Here is an 18,575-nt window from a genome sequence, read left to right as displayed (position 1 = left end):
AAAGATTCATGCATTGCTAGGAGAGTTAGTGATTTGATTTTTTTTGGAGTTTTGCCTAGTAAAGTCATTAGAAAAGTGTACAAAGATAAATGTGTAAGAATAAATATTGCAGAAAAAAAGAAAAAGGAAATAATCTAAGTATCTGTAATAGGTTGTATCAGTTAATAAATTGCATGTTAAGTATGCAGTGGAAATTAAGCAGAGCTATTAAAAATGTTAATGTTGATGAATCTTTGTAGAGGTGGGAAAGTATTCATTATTTCTTAAAAGATAATAAATTTCCCTTGAGACATGAAGTCGTAGACAAAATGGATTCCATTCTCTCTAGAATCCAGTCTTGCTTAGATTTGTAAAAATACATGAACTTTACAATATAATTCTTTGTATTTTCCCTTTTATAAATTGTGTTTTGGGATAGCTATTTAAGGATGGAAAGGAGAAAAATTCTTTCCAGAAACACAGTATAATTGTCCTCTACTTTTTCATATTCCATTTTGTGTTTCCCAGAATGTTTTCCTTTACTAGTTACAACTAAAACTTTATTAAATACAGTAAATCTCAATTATATTCTGTCTGTCAAATGTAACCGTAAATATCTAAGTAAAAGAACTTGACTTTTTGGAAAGCATATTTGTACATTTAGTGGAAATCAAAGAGACTGGTTTATTTTTTTCAGTCACATATATTTTGTTTCAATGTCTAGGAGGTAACTATGGATGTCAGTAAAAGTGTAATCTGTAATTTTTATCAAAGTTATTCGATTAGTTGTTACATATTATGTTGACACGTCTGTTCACACCCCAGGGCCTTATTTAACAAAGACTATTGTAATCTTGAGGGGCTCATTAGAATTTCAAAAACAGCCATACTTTATCCAAAGTGTAAACCCTACAATTAACTTTTTAAGTTCAACCAACAATATTTTGACGCCTCCGTCATCACTAATGAGGAAAGGGACGCCCAATTAAATACACATTAGTCTAAAAACAGTAGTGTCACCAGAGCAATTCAGTAAATAAGAGTGTGTACTGTGTGCCAGGTACTCTGCTAAGATGCAACAGCTCCTGTTTTCAAAGGAGTTCACAATTCAGTGGTAGAGACAGACATGGGGAAAAAAAAAATACTGCAGTGTGTTGAGTTCTGGGAGTTTGTTTTTTTAAAAAAAACAAACATACCACGGAGACCAGAGGTGGGAATAACTGATTCCCAGTGTCATGAAGCCTGAATCATTGATTATGGTTGGGCCTCAGTCCATCTGGGAGTCAACACCCACAGGCCCTGCCACTCGCTGGTGGCCCCATCTTGGGCAAATGACTTACTCTTTCAGAGTGCTGCCCTCACCACCCCCCCCATCTCCTTATTGATCACAGTCCATATCAAGTCATTGCAAGGATTCAGCAGTATAGAATACGGAAAGTGCACTGCAAACGGGGCAGTTGACAAAAAAATACTTTTTTTCTTCTTAGCAGCATACATAATAAAAGTATACAAGTTAAACAGGTTAATTCGTATCCTATTTAGTATCTGCAATAATTTGGAAACAGGCCAAGCTGAAATTCATTCTTGTATTTTTTATATCCTGGAGCATTCTTTGATCATTTTTTGTTTTTCGTGCAATTTTAGTATACACACCCTGGCTGGTGATGGTGTTGGTTTTTTCACCTGACACATCATAAACCTATTTCACGTAGCTCTATAGCATTCATTCTTGGTTTTTTTCAGTTAATGATCTTTGGTTTTAAAAGATGATTCCTACCAAGGAAAAAGAAGACTTGTGATTTGCCCTTGCAAAAACATTGAGAAAATAATTCCTCATAATTCCAGCCTACTCAGCATCAGAAGCAGAAACCAGAAAGTAATCCATTTCATTACCTGATAAAAGAAGAGATATAAATCCTTGATTGGTTAATGACTTCAGGCTCTGTGAAGCCAGGGTGAAAAGCTCTTTGACCACAGTGCTTCTCTGCAGTTGAGTCCTTTCATCAACTCAAGCTCTTGCTTTTTTCCAAGTTACTAAATATGAATCAAAATCATGAATTACAGTCAGGATGTTGGACCTAGCCGAGTCTTAAAGCATCTTGTCCCCATCCTCACCCTACTCCCTTTATGGGGGCTGGTTAACCAGTGTGGAAGATCAAACGAGATTGCTCCATTCATCTGTTTGTGCCAAGAAAGTGGTGTTTTTTCAGTGCCTTTGATGGCATTTGGGTGCTGGCTGAGGACCACCATCAATCCTCACAAGCCTGAGCACAGGCTGTGTTTAATTCCCCATCTTCTGCACTACAGGGCTTAGGTCCAGATTTAAGCCTGTGTTTTGGCATAGGCCTTGGGAATACATGTGGAATAAGGAAGGTCCTTTGAGAAAACACGTGAGAAAAGAATATCGATGTGTATCAAAGATCAGCAACAGGATGGGTCAGATATTTTCTTAGCACAAGACTCTCATACTTAACTATAACATAAAAGCATCTTTTTATTGGACTATAGTTGATTTACAATGTTGTATTAGTTTCAGGTGTACAACAAAGTGATTCTGTTATACATACACATGTATCTATTCTTTTTCAGGTTCCTTTCCCATATAGGTCACTACAGAGTATTGAGTAGAGTTCCCTGTGCTATACAACAGGTTCTATTAGTTATCTATTTTATATATTGTAGTGTGTATATGTCAGTTCCAATCTCCCTATTTATCCCTCACCCCCCTTTATCCCCTGGTAACCATAAGTTCGTTTTCTACATCTGTGACTCTACTTCTGTTTTGTAAATAAGTTCATTTATACCCCCTTTTTTAGATTCCACATATAAGTGATAATCATGATATTTGTCTTTCTGCATCTGACTTACTTCACTCAGTATGACAATCTCTAGGTCCATCCATGTTGCTGCAAGTGGCATTATTTTGTTCTTTTTTATGGCTGAGTAATATTCCATTGTATACATGTACCACATCTTCTTTATCCATTCTTCTGTTGATAGACATTTAGGTTGCTTCCATGTCCTGGCTATTGTAAATAGTGCTGTAGTGAACATTGTGATGCATCTTTTTGAATTATGGTTTCTCAGGGTATATGCCCAGGAGTGGGATTGCTGGGTCATATGGAAGTTCTGTTTTTAGTTTTTTTAAGGAACCTCCATACTGTTCTCCGTAGTGGCTGTACCAATTTACATTCCCACCACATAAAAGCATTTTTGAAGGTGTGTCTTCAGTGGATAAGAATTTTGACAATACTTTATTATCCTCCGAGTTTATGTGTGTGTGCACATACACACACATCTTTAGGTAGTCTTCACAACAAACCATATTTTTAGGAAGCCTCTTACAGTTATACCCTTTTAAAAATATCCACATATTTCACTAACATGTTTTAAATGCCTCTTCGGTAGAAGTCCATAGTTGAGAAATAATGTTATATAAATTTGGTATATTTTCTTCTGATCCAGTTTTTTCTTTTTTTTACTTTAACACACATAGATATTACACATACTATTTGACATAAATTTTTACATTATATGTACAGTCTGAACATGACTTTTTTTAAAACTCAACAATGTTTCTGAATTCTACATTGTTTACACACATAGATTTGTTTTGCTTGTTTATTTAAACATGGTGTGTAATATTCCATCATATAAAATACATTTTACTTATCTACTCCCTTGCTAATGGGCATTTAACTTGATTCCAGCTTTCAGTATTATAAATAATGCTGCCATGAACATCCTTTTACAGGGGTCTCTTGTGGGAGTGAGTCTCTAGGGCAGATGCCTCACAGTGGGTCAGAGAGCCTGGGCATATTCCTTTTTCTTGGTGCTGTGAGGTTTTCCTTGGAACAGCTGCATTTGTTTATTCTCCCACCAGCAGCTTATGAAAATACCTATTTCTTCAATCCAGCTATATTTGATACTGTCAAGGTTTTTTTTTTTTTTTTTGGCCAACCTAATGATTGGAAATATTATTTCTTTTTCTTTTAAATTAAATTGATTAATTAATTTATTTTTGGCTGTGTCGGGTCTTCATTGCTGAGCCTGGGCTTTCTTTTCAGTTGCGGCGAGCAGGGGCTACTCTTTGTTGCGGTACACAGGCCTCTCATTGCGGTGGCTTCTCTTGCAGAGCACAGGCTCTAGGTGCACGGGCTTCAGTAGTTGTGGCACATGGACTCAGTAGTTGTGGCTCGTGGGCTCTAGAGTGCGGGCTCAGTAGTTGTGGTGCACGGGCTTAGTTGCTCTGCGGCATGTGGGATCTTCCCGGACCAGGGCTCGAACCCTTGTCTCCTGCATCGGCAGGCGGATTCTTAAGTACTGCGCCACCAGGGAAGCCCGGAAATATTATTACTTGTTTCATGTTTACACTTTTAAGAGTCCCATTCTGCAACCATGATATGTCATAATATAACAAGAGACTGCTAAAATCAGATGCATCAAAGAAAAACATATACCCAAAAGCTTATGTTCTATTGCTTTATTTCCAAACGTAAAAGGAATTGTCATTTGGATAAAAAGATTAAACGGACTCATTTTTGGACAAACATTTATTAAGCATTTTGTACTAGGCACTAGGATTACAAAGATAAACAGATTATAGTCTGACATCCATCAGGGGCTTCTCATTCCAGTAGAGGAAAGAGGTACTTAAAGCAGTAGTTTCTGCACAGAGGAAGGAGAAAATCACTTTAATTGTCTTAATGGTGGGGACTGAATGTTAGAAAGGCAACAGTTTCAAAGGGTAGTAAATGCCTCGTTAAGCGTTTAAAAAGATTTTCACACCTTGATCTTTAGCTGGGCACTACCGTAGTATAGATGGTACATGACAGAACTCCCCCAAGAGCCACAGTGAGCTGTAGACAGGCTCACAGACGGGAACCTGTCCCCAAATCCCCGCTGGGAACACAGGTGAGAGGTGCCTGTGCTCAGCACATCCCCTCCACCAGCGGTGAACAGCTGCTCCGCATCTGGCACGGACTTAGCACCGTGCTAGGGGCAGAGGTGCACACACATACCAAGATGGGGATGGTGAGGTTCCTGCTCATCAGAAGCTCAGAATCCACATGGGGAGATAAGACAGTTTGTGTTGAATGACACTTTCCTACTAACTCAGGAAAAGAAACTAAACCAAATTCAAATGATGCTTCCATACGGCCCACAGACAATGGACAGGAAACTTGAAGGCCTAGAGAAATGTCTTAGAGGGAAACAGTGGGTAGAATCATAAACGGATCCAGGTACTGAGCTATAGTGTAGAAGAGTAGATAAGCAAAATTGTACACAATAAGTTCTTTAATCCACAGCCCTACACAGAGTAGATATGCAATACACTTAACGTCTTTTTGGATTGAGAGAATGTGTTAATGACTGGGGCTCGGTTATTACTACAAATATGTCAAGAAAAATCAGTCTTTTTAGTTTTTTTGTTTGTTTTGTTTTTTAGGTCAAGAAGTGGTTTTCAAGTGCCTTGGGGAAGGAATTCTTGAGAAAGCCTTTCAGGGGTATAATGCTTGCATTTTTGCATATGGACAGACAGGTAAGTAGCCACTTACAGTCAGTGATATTAAATGTGCATTTCTTAAAACATAGATATAGAAAACACTTTGGGAAACCATAGAAAAACGCTTCTGACTTCACGGGTTTGGCTGAATTAGATGATCAAAAGTAATCTTCATTTTGAAGGTTTGACAGTTGTGGTAACTGAGTAATTTTAGTGTTAATGAGCAAAGCTAGTTTTAAACTATTAAGTGTCATTTTCCTAAATTACAGTTTTAACCTGTATCTGAACTAAGAAAATAATTACCAGTTTCTCGGTATAAATGTTATAGTGAAAAACTGTAGAAAAACTCTTAGTATCGTCCTCTTAGTATCATCTAGAGGACTTCACCAGGATGTTAAACAAAAACAGGCTAGTGGCTCAGCCATTAGCCCTCTGAGCCACCATCATTTCAATTATAAAGTTGGAATAAATCAATAAATCATAACAATACTGCCTATTGTCACATCACAGGACAATTAGGGGAATATATGTCAAAGCACTTTCACAAATGTGAAATATTGATATTTTGTGGGTAAGATACTGTTAATGTTACTTGATGGTGATATTTGATATTTACCATGTGTACTTTTAAAGATTACATATTTGTAGTGCTTACATTTGTACGTATCCATCTGTAAGAGAGGTGCCCTCTGGGTCTCACAGTGAAAGTCAAACTGGAGGCCGTGAGTATAATAGAAAGAATAGTAGCCTTGGTGTCCAAGGGACTGGCCTTTGGGGGCCAAATTGTCCGCTTCTGCTGTGTGACCTTGGCTGCTGTGTATGAAACACTTGTGTAGCTGAAGCTTTACAGTTTGCTTCCTCTTCCATCCTCCTTTCTTTCTGCTTGCCCTTCTCCAGGCTCAGGAAAATCCTTCTCCATGATGGGCAATGCTGAGCAGCGGGGCCTCATTCCAAGGCTCTGCTGTGCTTTATTTCAAAGGATCTCTCTGGAGCAAAATGAGTCACAGACCTTTAAAGTTGAAGTATCCTATATGGAAATTTATAATGAGAAAGTTCGGGATCTTTTAGACCCCAAAGGGTAAGTTAGTGGCTGAAATTAACCTTGTAGTAGGGGTAATAATTTTAAGTGATCCTGAAGTTAAAGTTGCAGGTGAGTATATGTATTTGCGCCCTTGGTCGGTACTCGAGTTTCAGTTCATTTACTGAGAAATCATCAGCTTCTCAAAGCCTGTTGGTATATCTAGTATTCATAGTTTATCCTATATTCGTGTATAAAGTTGCTTACATATGCCATTTAAAAGGATGTTTTTACTATTTTGTTATTTTTGCCACTATGGTTTATTCATAAAAATTGAGTTAAAATGACACATTGGTCCTTCCATTTATGTTGGAAAGTAGCACCTCTAAATTGGAGGCAAAGTGGTTGAAGGTTTCAAATGACCCAGCCTAAGCAAGTCATTCTTTTCCAGGGATGTACACTGGAATCACTTGGGAGGCTTTTTAAGGATACACTGGCCTGAGCCCCCGCTCTAGCGCTTATGATTCAGTAGACCCAGGGAGAAACCCAGGCATCTGTATTTTTTAAAAGCTAGGTGATAAAAACCAGATGAGTTTGTTTCATAGAGGAAGGAGAGGGCCACTTACCTTTTTATTAATTAAAATTTTTATTGATTTAAAAATAATATATATAAAAATTTAGAAAGTAGGTAAATGTAAGAAGAAATAAAAATGACCTATAATTCCATCACTCAGAAATAACTGCTGTTAACGCTTTGGTGCATTTTGATCCTGTGTTTCAAATCTATGGGGTGGATGTGTGGTATGCGTGTTTAGGTTCTTCTCTAAATACAATTCAATATCCTGAATTTTTTATATAACATGATGAAAATATTTTTAAATGTTTTTAGCAGCTGTATAATCAAGGGTATAATTAGAGGCATAAGATAAAAATTATAGATGGAAAGGAAGTGACCCAATCATCAGAAATAGTTTTAGTTATTAACTGTTTAATGCATATGAAAGAATGTTTACAATATATGTAAGGTTTAAAGAATAATAAAATCAATGACTGTCCTACTCACCGTTTGGCTTAATAAATGGAACATGACTGATATTTTTGAAGCCACCTGTGTACTCCTCTTTGATACTGTTTCAACTCCTACCGTTCCTACTATTACGAATTTTTTTTTTTTTACTATTACGAGTTTTATATTTCTCATTATCTTCCTCCTCTTTAAGAGTTTACACATAATTTTGCACAATTTTTAACTGTGTGTAAGTGGCGTCATAATACATGTGTCCTTCAGTGACTTGCTACTTTTCCCCTCAATGATTCATTCGTTCTGATATATGAAGTAATAACTTATTGATTTTTACTGCTCTTTAGTATTCCACTGTATAATTATACCATAATTTATTTATTCTGTCTCCTGTCATTTGTGTGGTTTCCACTTTTTACCACTACTGTGCTGCTCTGAGCATTCTTGTACTACATTCCTCCTGGTGTACAAATGCAGGAGTTTCTAGGGAATACATCCAGAAGTGGAATTGTGGGTCAGAAGCTACAGCATCTTCAGCTTTGGTACTGCAAACCTGTTTTCCGCAACAGTTGTACCAGTTTACACTCCCACCAGCAGTGTACAAGAATCCCAGATGTTAGACACCATCAGAAGCACTTGATATTGTGCTAGATTTATTTTTTCTTGCTCATGAATAGCATTAAAGAATCTCTGGTTGTGCCAACAGACTGAGCCGAGTTCTGGATCCTTGGGCATCAAATCAGCTCTCTTGAAACTGTGCACTTGGTCTGCCCTTGTTTAGAGTACGGCAGAATTGCTTGTTGTCACATTGCATTCTTCATCCTTAAAATAACGTTAGTAAGACCTACTTTGTGGAATTGTGAGATTAAGATTCAGTGAGATAACTGAGAGGTTCTTAGGGAACAATGTCGAGACTTCGGGAAGTGCTCATCTTAGTTTCTTTTTTCCACACTTGAGTGATGCCAAGCATTGACTCTTGATTTGAAAAGTGATTAGTATCTGATGAAAAAGGTGACGTATACAATATGGCTATAATGTATATTATAGCTTTGCTTTTCATCTCAATTATCTATTGATAAGCTCTTCACATGGGTCCCAAACCGGGATTGCCATTTAAAAATTCAAAAGAGCCCTAAAATCTTCACCAGCAGAGCCAGTTCTAAATATAGGATAAATATCAGTAACTACAAACAGCTACTGTACTATAACATTACTTTCTGTATAAAATGGTCAGCACAGAAGCAGCTTAAATCAATGCTGCTGATCTGAAAAGGTAAATTAAAACACTTTAATATTGTTCACTACTTGCTCAAAACCTTAAGACATTACTTACTGAGAATATGCTTATTTATAGAATAGCCTGAAGGTTAAGTTCACTTCTGGCATGTTCTTTGCTTCATTTCCTTTTTTTCCCTCCTCCCACATGAAATTCAAGTTCATCTACTAAAGCAAGTTGGCCTAACGTAGTATTCTGTGTACTGGCTGTTTAGTTTGGGAGTAGAGATAGAATTTTTTAAATAATACGTTACTTTAAATAGAAATCAGAGTATAAAAGACATTCCTCATAAGGAATGCTGTTTTGCTAATCCAAATAAAATAGCTTTTAGAATACTTTTTGATTGTTAAAAAAAAAAATTCCTTTGAAATTGCAATCTTAGTTTCTGAGTACTTTTAAAAGTACTTTCTTTTTAGAAAGAAAAGCTCAAGTTGGGTCTGACTCATTCATTCCTTTTTCCTTTCTCTCAAAGGAGTAGACAGTCTCTTAAAGTTCGAGAGCATAAAGTTTTGGGACCGTATGTAGATGGTTTATCCCAACTGGCTGTCACTAGTTTTGAGGTAAGTGCCATTAAAAAAAAAAGTCATTTAAAAACTGACAGTAACTTGAAGTATATAGGTAATGTTGAATATATTTTTATGTGAACGCTTTATAGCATATTGACGCCGTTCATGGTCTCAGAAACCCAGTATTAACCACCCCAAACAGAAAGAAAGGGCTTTAATCACACTCTTCAGCCTGCTTGGTTGTGAGGGGTTTGCAGTATTGTTGGGAGGCCCAGTGTTTTGCGATTGCTGAATATTTTCACTCATAGCACTCTGCTGAAACAGTTCTCCCTGAAGTTTCCAGTGACGTCCTTCTGGACAAATCTGGACAAATGTAAACAGTATTTGGTAGTTATTTCAACCCTTTCTCTTTGACAGGGTCTCCTGCCTTAGTTTCCATTACTTTTCACTCTTCGGGTTCTTCTATTTTTCTGAATCGATCCTTCCTCCATTGACCCGTTTCCTTTTCCTACTCCTTGACTTTTATGCTTTCTCATGTCCTGGCTCTATGTTTTGTCCCTATTTTTATTGTCATAACTTTGGAAATCCCATAAAAGAAACTGCTGTCTGTTGCTGAAGAATACCGATAAATAAATGAATGAGCAAATATATCCTTCCACTTAGAAGTACCATCTATGTGTTGTGTTTATCTTTGCATCATTTCAGGCTCAGTAGGACTAAAATTAATCTGCAAGATAACTCTCTCCAGCCATTTAAACATAGACAGTTCTATTATTGCTTAGATCAGAAATAAAGTGCAGTCATTACTTTGAAAACACTGAGATCCTGAAATGAATGAAGACCCCTCTGGCATGAAGATGCTAAGTCAGCACTTCTGCTAAGGTGCCTGGCTCGTAGCTCAGTGTTATAAGGATCAGTGTCTGTCTCCTCCTGTTACTCGTTAGTAAGAGCTGAGGAATTTGTGATTTGCATTCAGCTCTGCCTCTTATTAGGTGTGGGAAGAGTTATTTGACCTCCATGAACTTCAGTGTCCTTGTGTGTAAAATCAGGAAAATACTTATTTTATAAAGTTAATCCATCAAAAATTGTTTAAGAGCCTTAGGTTCTGGGTGTCCTAAAGCAGGTGTACAGAGACGAAGAAGGAAAGTTTCCTGTCCTGGGAGAGCCACGGTGTTGGAGGAGGGAGGCAAATAATCAAGCAGTAGAGAGCTTTGCAGGAGAGTTAGAATAAAACAAGGTAACTACCGTTATTGAGTATCTGGAATGCTCGATAAATATTAGCTCTTTTCTCCTTAGTAACTTGCAAAGGGAAGAATAGGTACTTAACAGAGGAAGAAGACGATTGCAGGATGGAAAGAATGGGGGAGCGGCGGAGTCAAGATGGTGGTGTGGGAAGACGTGGAGTTAGCGTCTCCCCACAACTTGGGTGCCTGTGTGCCACTGGTGGGGGACTCTGACGCACAAGGAGATGAGAGGAACCCCAAAGTGAACCAGTAGGATGTAGGGGGACTGAGGGGGGAGGAGAAGTAGAGGCCAGACAGGATTGGCACCCCTGAGGCTGGGGAGATCAGGAGAGGCAGGCAGGAGGAGCCATCCAGGAGGAGCGGGAGAGGAGTGGAGGGCGATTGCTCCTCCCACTCGGGCACAGGGAGCCTGCTGGGCTCCCAGGTGAGGTCCCCTGCCCTCTGAGACCAGGGGTGGGGGCACGCCTGGGACCCTTCTGTTCCTTGAGCCTAAGCCCCACCCCCACCCCCGCCAGCTCCCAGGGCCTTTTCCAGCCCTGTGGGTCCTGAGCATTGGCCCCACCCACCACCCAAACCTTGCCCTTGCTTAGGCCTCACCCTCCACAGCCAAGGCCTTCCTCCCCCCCCCGCCACCCCTCTTTTTTTTTGCCGCCCTAGGTGGCTTGCGGGATCTTGGTTCACAAGCCTGGGTTCAGGCCAAAGCTCCTGTGGTGGGAGCTCCAAATCCAAACCACTGGACTAACAGAGAACCCCAGACCCCAGGGAATATTCATTGGAGTGAGGTCTCACGGAGTTCCTCATCTCAGCACCAAGACCCAGCTCTACCCAATAGCCTACAAACTCCAGTGTTGGAAGCCTCAGGCCAAACAACCAGTAAGACAAGAACACAATCCCACTCATAAAGAGAAAAAACCAAAACCAAAATGAGACGGCAAAAAAATATGTCAGAGATGAAGAAGCAAGGTAAAAACCTACAAGACCAAATACATGAAGAGAAAATATGCAATCTACCTGAAAAATAATTCAGAGTAACGATAGTAAAGATGATCCAGAATCTTGGAAATAAAATGGAGGCACAGATTGAGAAAATACAAGAAATGTTTAACAAAGATCTAGAAGAACTAAAGACCAAACAAACAGAGATAAACAACAAAATAACTGAAACGAAAAATACACTAGAAGGAATCAATAACAGAATAACTGAGGTAGAAAAACGAATAAGTGACCTGGAAGACAAAACGGTGGAAATAACTGCCGAGGAGCAGAATAAAGAAAAAAGAATGAAAAGAATTGAGGACAGTCTCAGAGACCTCTGGGACAACACTAGACGCAGCAACATTTGAATTACAGGGATCCCAGAAGAAGAAGAGAAAAAGAAAGGGACTGAGAAAATATTTGAAGAGATTATAGTTGAAAACTTCCCTAGCATGGGAAAGGAAATAGTCACCCAAGTCCAGGAAACACAGAGAGTCCCATATAGGATAAACCCTAGGAAAAACACCAAGACACATATTAATCAAACTAACAAAAATTAAATTCAAAGAAAAAATATTAAAAGCAGCAAGGGAAAAACAAAAAATAACGTACAAAGGACTCCCCATAAGGTTCCAGCTGATATTTCAGTGGAAACTCTCCAGGCCAGAAGGGAGTGGCAGGATATACTTAGAGGGATGAAAGGGAAGAACCTACAACCAAGATTACTCTGCCCAGCAAGGATCTCATTCAGATTTGATGGAGAAGTCAAAAGCTTTTCAGACAAGCAAAAGCTAAGAGAATTCAACACCACCACACCAGCTTTACAACAAATGTTAAAGAAACTTCTCTAAGCAGGAAAGACAAGAGAAGAAAAAGACCCACAAAAACACCTCAATACATAAGGCAAATGCTAACAACCGTGAAAGGAGAAATCGACAGTAACACAATAATAGAAGGGGACTTTAACACTCCACTTACACCAATGGACAGATCATCCAAACAGAAAATAAAGAAACACAAGCTTTAAACAACACAATAGACCAGATAGATCTAATTGATGTTTATAGAACATTCCACCCAAAAGTGGTAGAATACACTTTCTTCTAAAGTGCACATGGAACATTCTCCAGGATAGATCACATCTTGGGTCACAAATCAAGCCTCAGAAAATTTAAGAAAATTGAAATTGTATCAGGCATCTTTTCTGACCACAATGCTATGAGATTGGAAATCGATTAAAGGAAAAAAACTGTAAGAAACACAAATACATGGAGGCTAAACAGTGCACTACTAAATAACCAAGAGATTACTGAAGAAATCAAAGAAGAAAGTAAAAAATTCATAGAAACAAATGACAATGAAAACACGCCAACCCAAAACCTATGGGACGCAGCAAAAGCAGTTCTAAGAGGGAGGTTTAGAGCAATACAGTTTCACCTCAAGAAATAAGAAAAATCTCAAATAAGCAATCTAATCCTACACTTAAAACAACTAGAGAAAGAAGAACAAAGAAACCCAAAGTCAGTAGAAGGAAAGAAATGAAGATCAGAGCAGAATTAAATGAAACAGAAACAAAGAAAATAATAGCAAAGATCAATAAAACTAAAAGCTGGTTCTTTGAGAAGATAAACAAAATTGATAAACCCTTAGCCAGACTCATTAAGAAAAAAAGGGAGAGGACACAAATCAATAAAATTAGACATGAAAAGGGAGAAATCACAACTGACACTGCAGAAATACAGAGGATGATAAGAGACTACTACAAACAACTATATGCCAATAAAATGGACAACCAGGAAGAAATGGACAAAGTCTTGGAAAGGTACAATTTTCCAAGACTGAACCAGTAAGAATTAGAAAATATAAACAGACCTATCACAAGTAATTAAATTGAAACTGTAATTAAAAATCTTCCAACAAACAAAAGTCCAGGACCAGATGGCTTCACAGGCAAATTCTGTCAAACATTTAGAGAAGGGCTAACACCAGTCCTTCTCAAACTCTTCCAAAAAATTGCAGAGGGAGAAACACTTCCAAATTCATTCCACAAAGCCACTATCACCCTGATACTAAAACCAGAAAAAGATGTCACAAAAAAAGAAAATTATAGACCAGTATCACTGATGAACATAGATGCAAAAATCCTGAACAAAATACTAGCAAACAGAATCCAACAGCACATTAAAGGGATCATAAACCATGATCAACTGGGATTTATCCCAGGGATTCAAGGATTGTTCAGTATACGCAAATCAATACAACACATTAACAAGTTAAGGAATAAAAACCATATGATCATCTCAATAGATGCAGAAAAAGCTTTTGACAAAATTCAACACCCGTTTATGATAAAAACTCTCCAGAAAATGGGCATAGAGGGAACCTCCCTCAACATAGTAAAGGCCACATATGACAAACCCACAGCAAACATCATACTCAATGGTGAAAAACTGAAAGCATTTCCACTAAGTTCAGGAACAAGACAAGGATGTCCACTCTCGCCACTCTTATTCAACATAGTTTGGAAGTCCTAGCCTCAGCAGTCAGAAAAGAAAAAGAAAAAGAAAAGGAATACAAATTGGAAAAGAAGAAGTAAAACTGTCACTGCCGATGACACGATAGTATACATAGAAAATCCTAAAGGTGCTACCAGAAAACTACTAGAACTAATCAATGAATTTGGTAAGGTTGCAGGATACAAAATTAATGCACAGAAATCTCTGGCATTCCTATACACCAACAACAAAAAATCAGAGAAATTAAGGAAACACTCTCATTTACCATTGCAACAGAAAGAATAAAATACTTAGGAATAAACCTGCTTAAGGAGGCAAAAGGCTTGTACTCAGAAAACTATAAAACACTGATGAAAGAAATCGAAGATGACATAAACAGATGGAGAAATATACCATGTTCTTGGGTTAGAAGAATCAATATTGTGGAAATGACTGTACTACCCAAAGCAATCTACAGATTCAATGCAATCCCTATCAAACTACCAATAGCATTCTTCACAGAATTAGAACAAAAAATTTTACAATTCGTATGGAAACACAAAAGACCCCGAATAGCCAAAGCAAACTTGAGAAAGAAAAATGGAGTTGGAGGAATCAGCCTCCCTGACTTCAAATTATACCACAAAGCTACAGTAATCAAGACAGTATTGTACTGGCACAGAAACAGAAATATAGATCAATGGTGCAGGATAGAATGCCCAGAGGTAAACCCGTGCACATATGGGCACTTAATTTATGACAAAGGAGGCAAGAACATACAATGGAGAAAAGACAACCTCTTCAATAAGTGGTGCTGGGAAAACCACCGTTACATGTAAAAGAATGAATTTAGAACACTACCTAACACCATACAGAAAAATAAACTCCAAATGGATTGAAGACTTAAATGTAAGATCAGACACTATAAAACTCTTAGAAGAAAACACTCTTTGACATAAACCACAGCAAGATCTTTTGTGACCCACTTCCTAGAGTAATGGAAATAAAAACAAAAACAAATGGGACTTAATTAAACTTAAAAGCTTTTGCACAACAAAGGAAACCATAAACAAGACAAAAAGACAGCCCTCAGAATGGGAGAATATATTTGCAAATGAAACAATAGACAACAGATTAGTCTACAAAATATACAAACAGCTCATGGAGCTCAATATCAAAAAAACAAACAATCCAGTTAAAAAATGGGCGGAAGACCTAAACAGACATTTCACCAAGGAAGACATACATATATGGCCAAGAGGCACATGAAAAGATGCTCAGCATCACTAATTATTAGAGAAATGCAAATCAAAACTGCAATGAGTTGTCACCTCACACCACTCAGAATGGCCATTATCAAAAAATCCAGAAACAGTAAATGCTGGAAAGGGTGTGGTGAAAAGGGACCCCTCCTGCACTGTTGGTGGGAATGTAAATTGATACAGCCACTATGGAAAACGGTATGGAGGTTCCTTAAAAAACTAAAAATAGAATTACCATATGACCCAGCTATCCCACTACTGGGCATATACCCTGAGAAAACCACAATTCAAAAAGAGACATGTACTACAATGTTCATTGCAGCACTATTTACAGTAGCCAGGACATGGAAGCAAGCTAAGTGTCCATCAACAGATGAACGGATAAAGATGTGGCATATATATACAGTGGAGTATTACTCAGCCATAAAAAGAAACGAAAACTGTAGTTATCTGTAGTGAGGTAGATGGCCCTAGAATCTGTCCTACAGAGTGAAGTAAGTCAGAAAGAGAAAAACAAATACTGTATGCTAATGCATATATATGGAATTAAAAAAAGAAAAAAACTGGTAGTGATGAACCTAGTTGCAGGGCAGGAATAAAGAAGTAGACCTAGAAAATGGACTTGAGTACATAGGGTTGGAGGGCAAAGCTGGGTTGAAGTGAGAGTAGCATCGATGTAAATACACTACCGAATGTAAAATATTTGGCTGGTGGGAAGCAGCCGCATAGCACAGGGAGATCTGCTCGGTCCTCTGCGATGACCTAGCGGGTGGGATAGGGAGGATGGGAGGGAGGCTCAAGAGGGAGGGGATATGGGGACATGTGTATGCATATGGATGATTCGCTTTGTTGTGCAACAGAAACTAACACAGTATTGTGAAGCCATTATACTCCAATAAAGATCTATTAAAAAAAATAAAGTAAAATAAAACCTCTGTTGAGCACAGGGAATTCTACTCAATACTCTGTAATGACCTCTATGGGGAAAGAATCTAAAAAATGAGCGGATGTATGTATATGTATAACCAAATCACTTTTCTGTACAGCAAAAGCTAACACAACATTGTAAATCCAACTATACTCCAATAGAAATTTTTAAAAATAAATAAAAAGAATGGGGGAAACATTTCATCCACTAGAAAGCACTGAGGGAGTGGAAGCTCGAAACAGGCTCTGTGGAGGAGAAGCAGGAGGTTTATATGGAAGGGTGGTGACAGATGCGTCATAATTAACACATATGCTTGATGGGCAGGATGCTGTTCTTGGGTTTTTTGCTTCTAATATTTTCCCTCTGCTTTTTCTCTAGGATATCGAGTCATTGATGTCTGAGGGAAATAAGTCTCGGACGGTAGCTGCGACCAACATGAATGAAGAAAGTAGCCGCTCCCATGCTGTGTTCAACATCATCATCACACAGACGCTGTATGACCTACAGTCTGGGGTGAGGGATCGGGTGGAACCTTCGGTAGCAGTGAAGGAGCTCTACCTTCATGAGTGAACTGTTTCGTGACTGGATTCAGTTCCTGAGAACTTTATGCCAGCTCTTCTACTTACTAGATGAGCTACTTTGCTTACATCATTAAATTTGTTAGGTCTTACTTTATATATAACATTTTTTAAAAAATCGGATTCCTTGTATAAACTCCCTAAAGAACGTGATGATGTCACCATACAGCTTTTACTATGTATCCTTTCATACTGAAATTCCCCTAAAAACAACTGGGTTTACTTCATGGTCATTAAGGGATATTAAAGAGGAAACCGCAACATTTAGCCTAAAGAAAGCTTTTTCAAAAAAAGAAGGATTTGACCTGAATACGGAGGAATCCTCATGTCCTGGTATGTTCTCATAGGTGCATAAAAGCTCCAGCTTTCTGACTGTATTCTGGAAAGCCCAGTGCACTTGCTTCCCAACTACAAAACAAAATGCCACACTGCTACGCCAACCTAAATTTTGCCCGTGAAACTGCTAGACCAAGAACTCTTCTTACAATTTAAGATCTTCTTGAGGAGTATGCCTTGTTGCAGCGGGATGGCTTTCGTTGTGGTGCTGAGATATATGTAGATGCCTGTGTGGTTTCTGCACTCATGTGTGTCGTTTCTCTCATTTCTCACGACTAGAATTCGGGAGAGAAAGTGAGCAAGGTCAGCTTGGTGGACCTGGCGGGTAGCGAGAGAGTGTCTAAAACGGGAGCCGCGGGAGAGCGACTGAAAGAAGGCAGCAACATTAACAAGTAAGAGGCTGGTGCAACTCCCGCGTTAAACTGGAACACCCCACCCAGCTTCTCGTGTGCCTGGGGGACTTGTCGCATTACCAGGGGTCAGATGGCTCTGATCACAGATGGTTCAGAGTCTGTGTAGCTTTAATGAACTGGGTTGAAGAAGAACATTCACCTGCCTCTATTGAGATGCATGAGGTTTAGTAAAATGCCTCAAACATTGTACGAACACCCAGTGTATCACTGTATAATATCGTCTTAGGTGAACACAAGTTGCAATTTTGCAAATCAAATCATATCTTAAATTTAACTCGAGGAGCTTATTCTGAAGAGAAAATCTGCTTCGAATCCCTTTGTAAGGCTAATACGGTTTAAACATCAATATCTCCCCCCAAAAAGTAACATTTATTGACGAACTGCCGTCCTGAAATCTCACTCTGCCTGAGTGCCTGCAGCATGCCCAGGGATGTGGTGAAGGCTGGAGGAGAGCCGAGGTGCAGGGTGTGTAGGAGTTGGCCCGGTGGCCGAGGAGATGAAGGCATTTCACTCAGAGGGTACAGCAAAGGCACAGTAAATGCCCATAATGTGCTTAGAACAAAGCCTGGCACATAGTATACACTGAATAAATATTAACGGTTGTAGCTATTATTTTTATAAGCTGTATAAACAGCATGAGTAGAAAGTAGCTTAGTTTGTACTTGAACTTTTCTGTTGAGACATAATAACTTGGGGTTTTGTTTAGGACAGAAGGTGACAAGAGGTAATATAGTCAGGAACATGTTTGTGCAGCTTGCATTTCAAAATGGTACCGGCACATTGTAATTTTACAAAAGTTTACAAAAGTTTAAAATTAGCAGGGAAATATCACCCCCTCTATCAGATGGACAGAGCTGTGCTCACTGCACAAACTGCTGCTTTACGGGGTTAACTTCCAGTCATTCTGTCTCCTGCTCTAATAACAAAGGATTTTGCTCTATTTCATGACAAAGCATTATAGGAGCCCAGGCGGGCATACAGCTCTGCATTCCAAAATGAGTGCAAGAACCAGGATGGGGAAGCAGAAATGAGGGTGTG

The 18,575-nt window shown here is 38.7% G+C and overlaps 1 protein-coding gene across 5 annotated transcripts in view; it reads left to right on the top strand.

Annotated features, from left to right (window-relative positions):
• The window catches only part of KIF13A (kinesin family member 13A), a 216,047-nt gene that overhangs the window by 125,601 nt on the left and 71,871 nt on the right, over positions 1-18,575 (top strand). For all 5 annotated transcript variants that reach the window (XM_082662895.1, XM_082662897.1, XM_082662894.1 and 2 more), the window contains exons 5-9: positions 5,429-5,521; positions 6,383-6,563; positions 9,273-9,360; positions 16,589-16,723; positions 17,404-17,516. In XM_082662895.1, coding sequence (XP_082519021.1) covers positions 5,429-5,521; positions 6,383-6,563; positions 9,273-9,360; positions 16,589-16,723; positions 17,404-17,516 — 610 coding nt within the window. The remainder of the gene's footprint in view (positions 1-5,428; positions 5,522-6,382; positions 6,564-9,272; positions 9,361-16,588; positions 16,724-17,403; positions 17,517-18,575) is intronic.

Source organism: Grampus griseus (genome assembly GCF_964374135.1).
Source record: "Grampus griseus genome assembly, chromosome: 10".
Lineage (NCBI taxonomy): Eukaryota > Metazoa > Chordata > Mammalia > Artiodactyla > Delphinidae > Grampus > Grampus griseus.
This window is presented reverse-complemented; position numbering and strand designations above follow the sequence as displayed.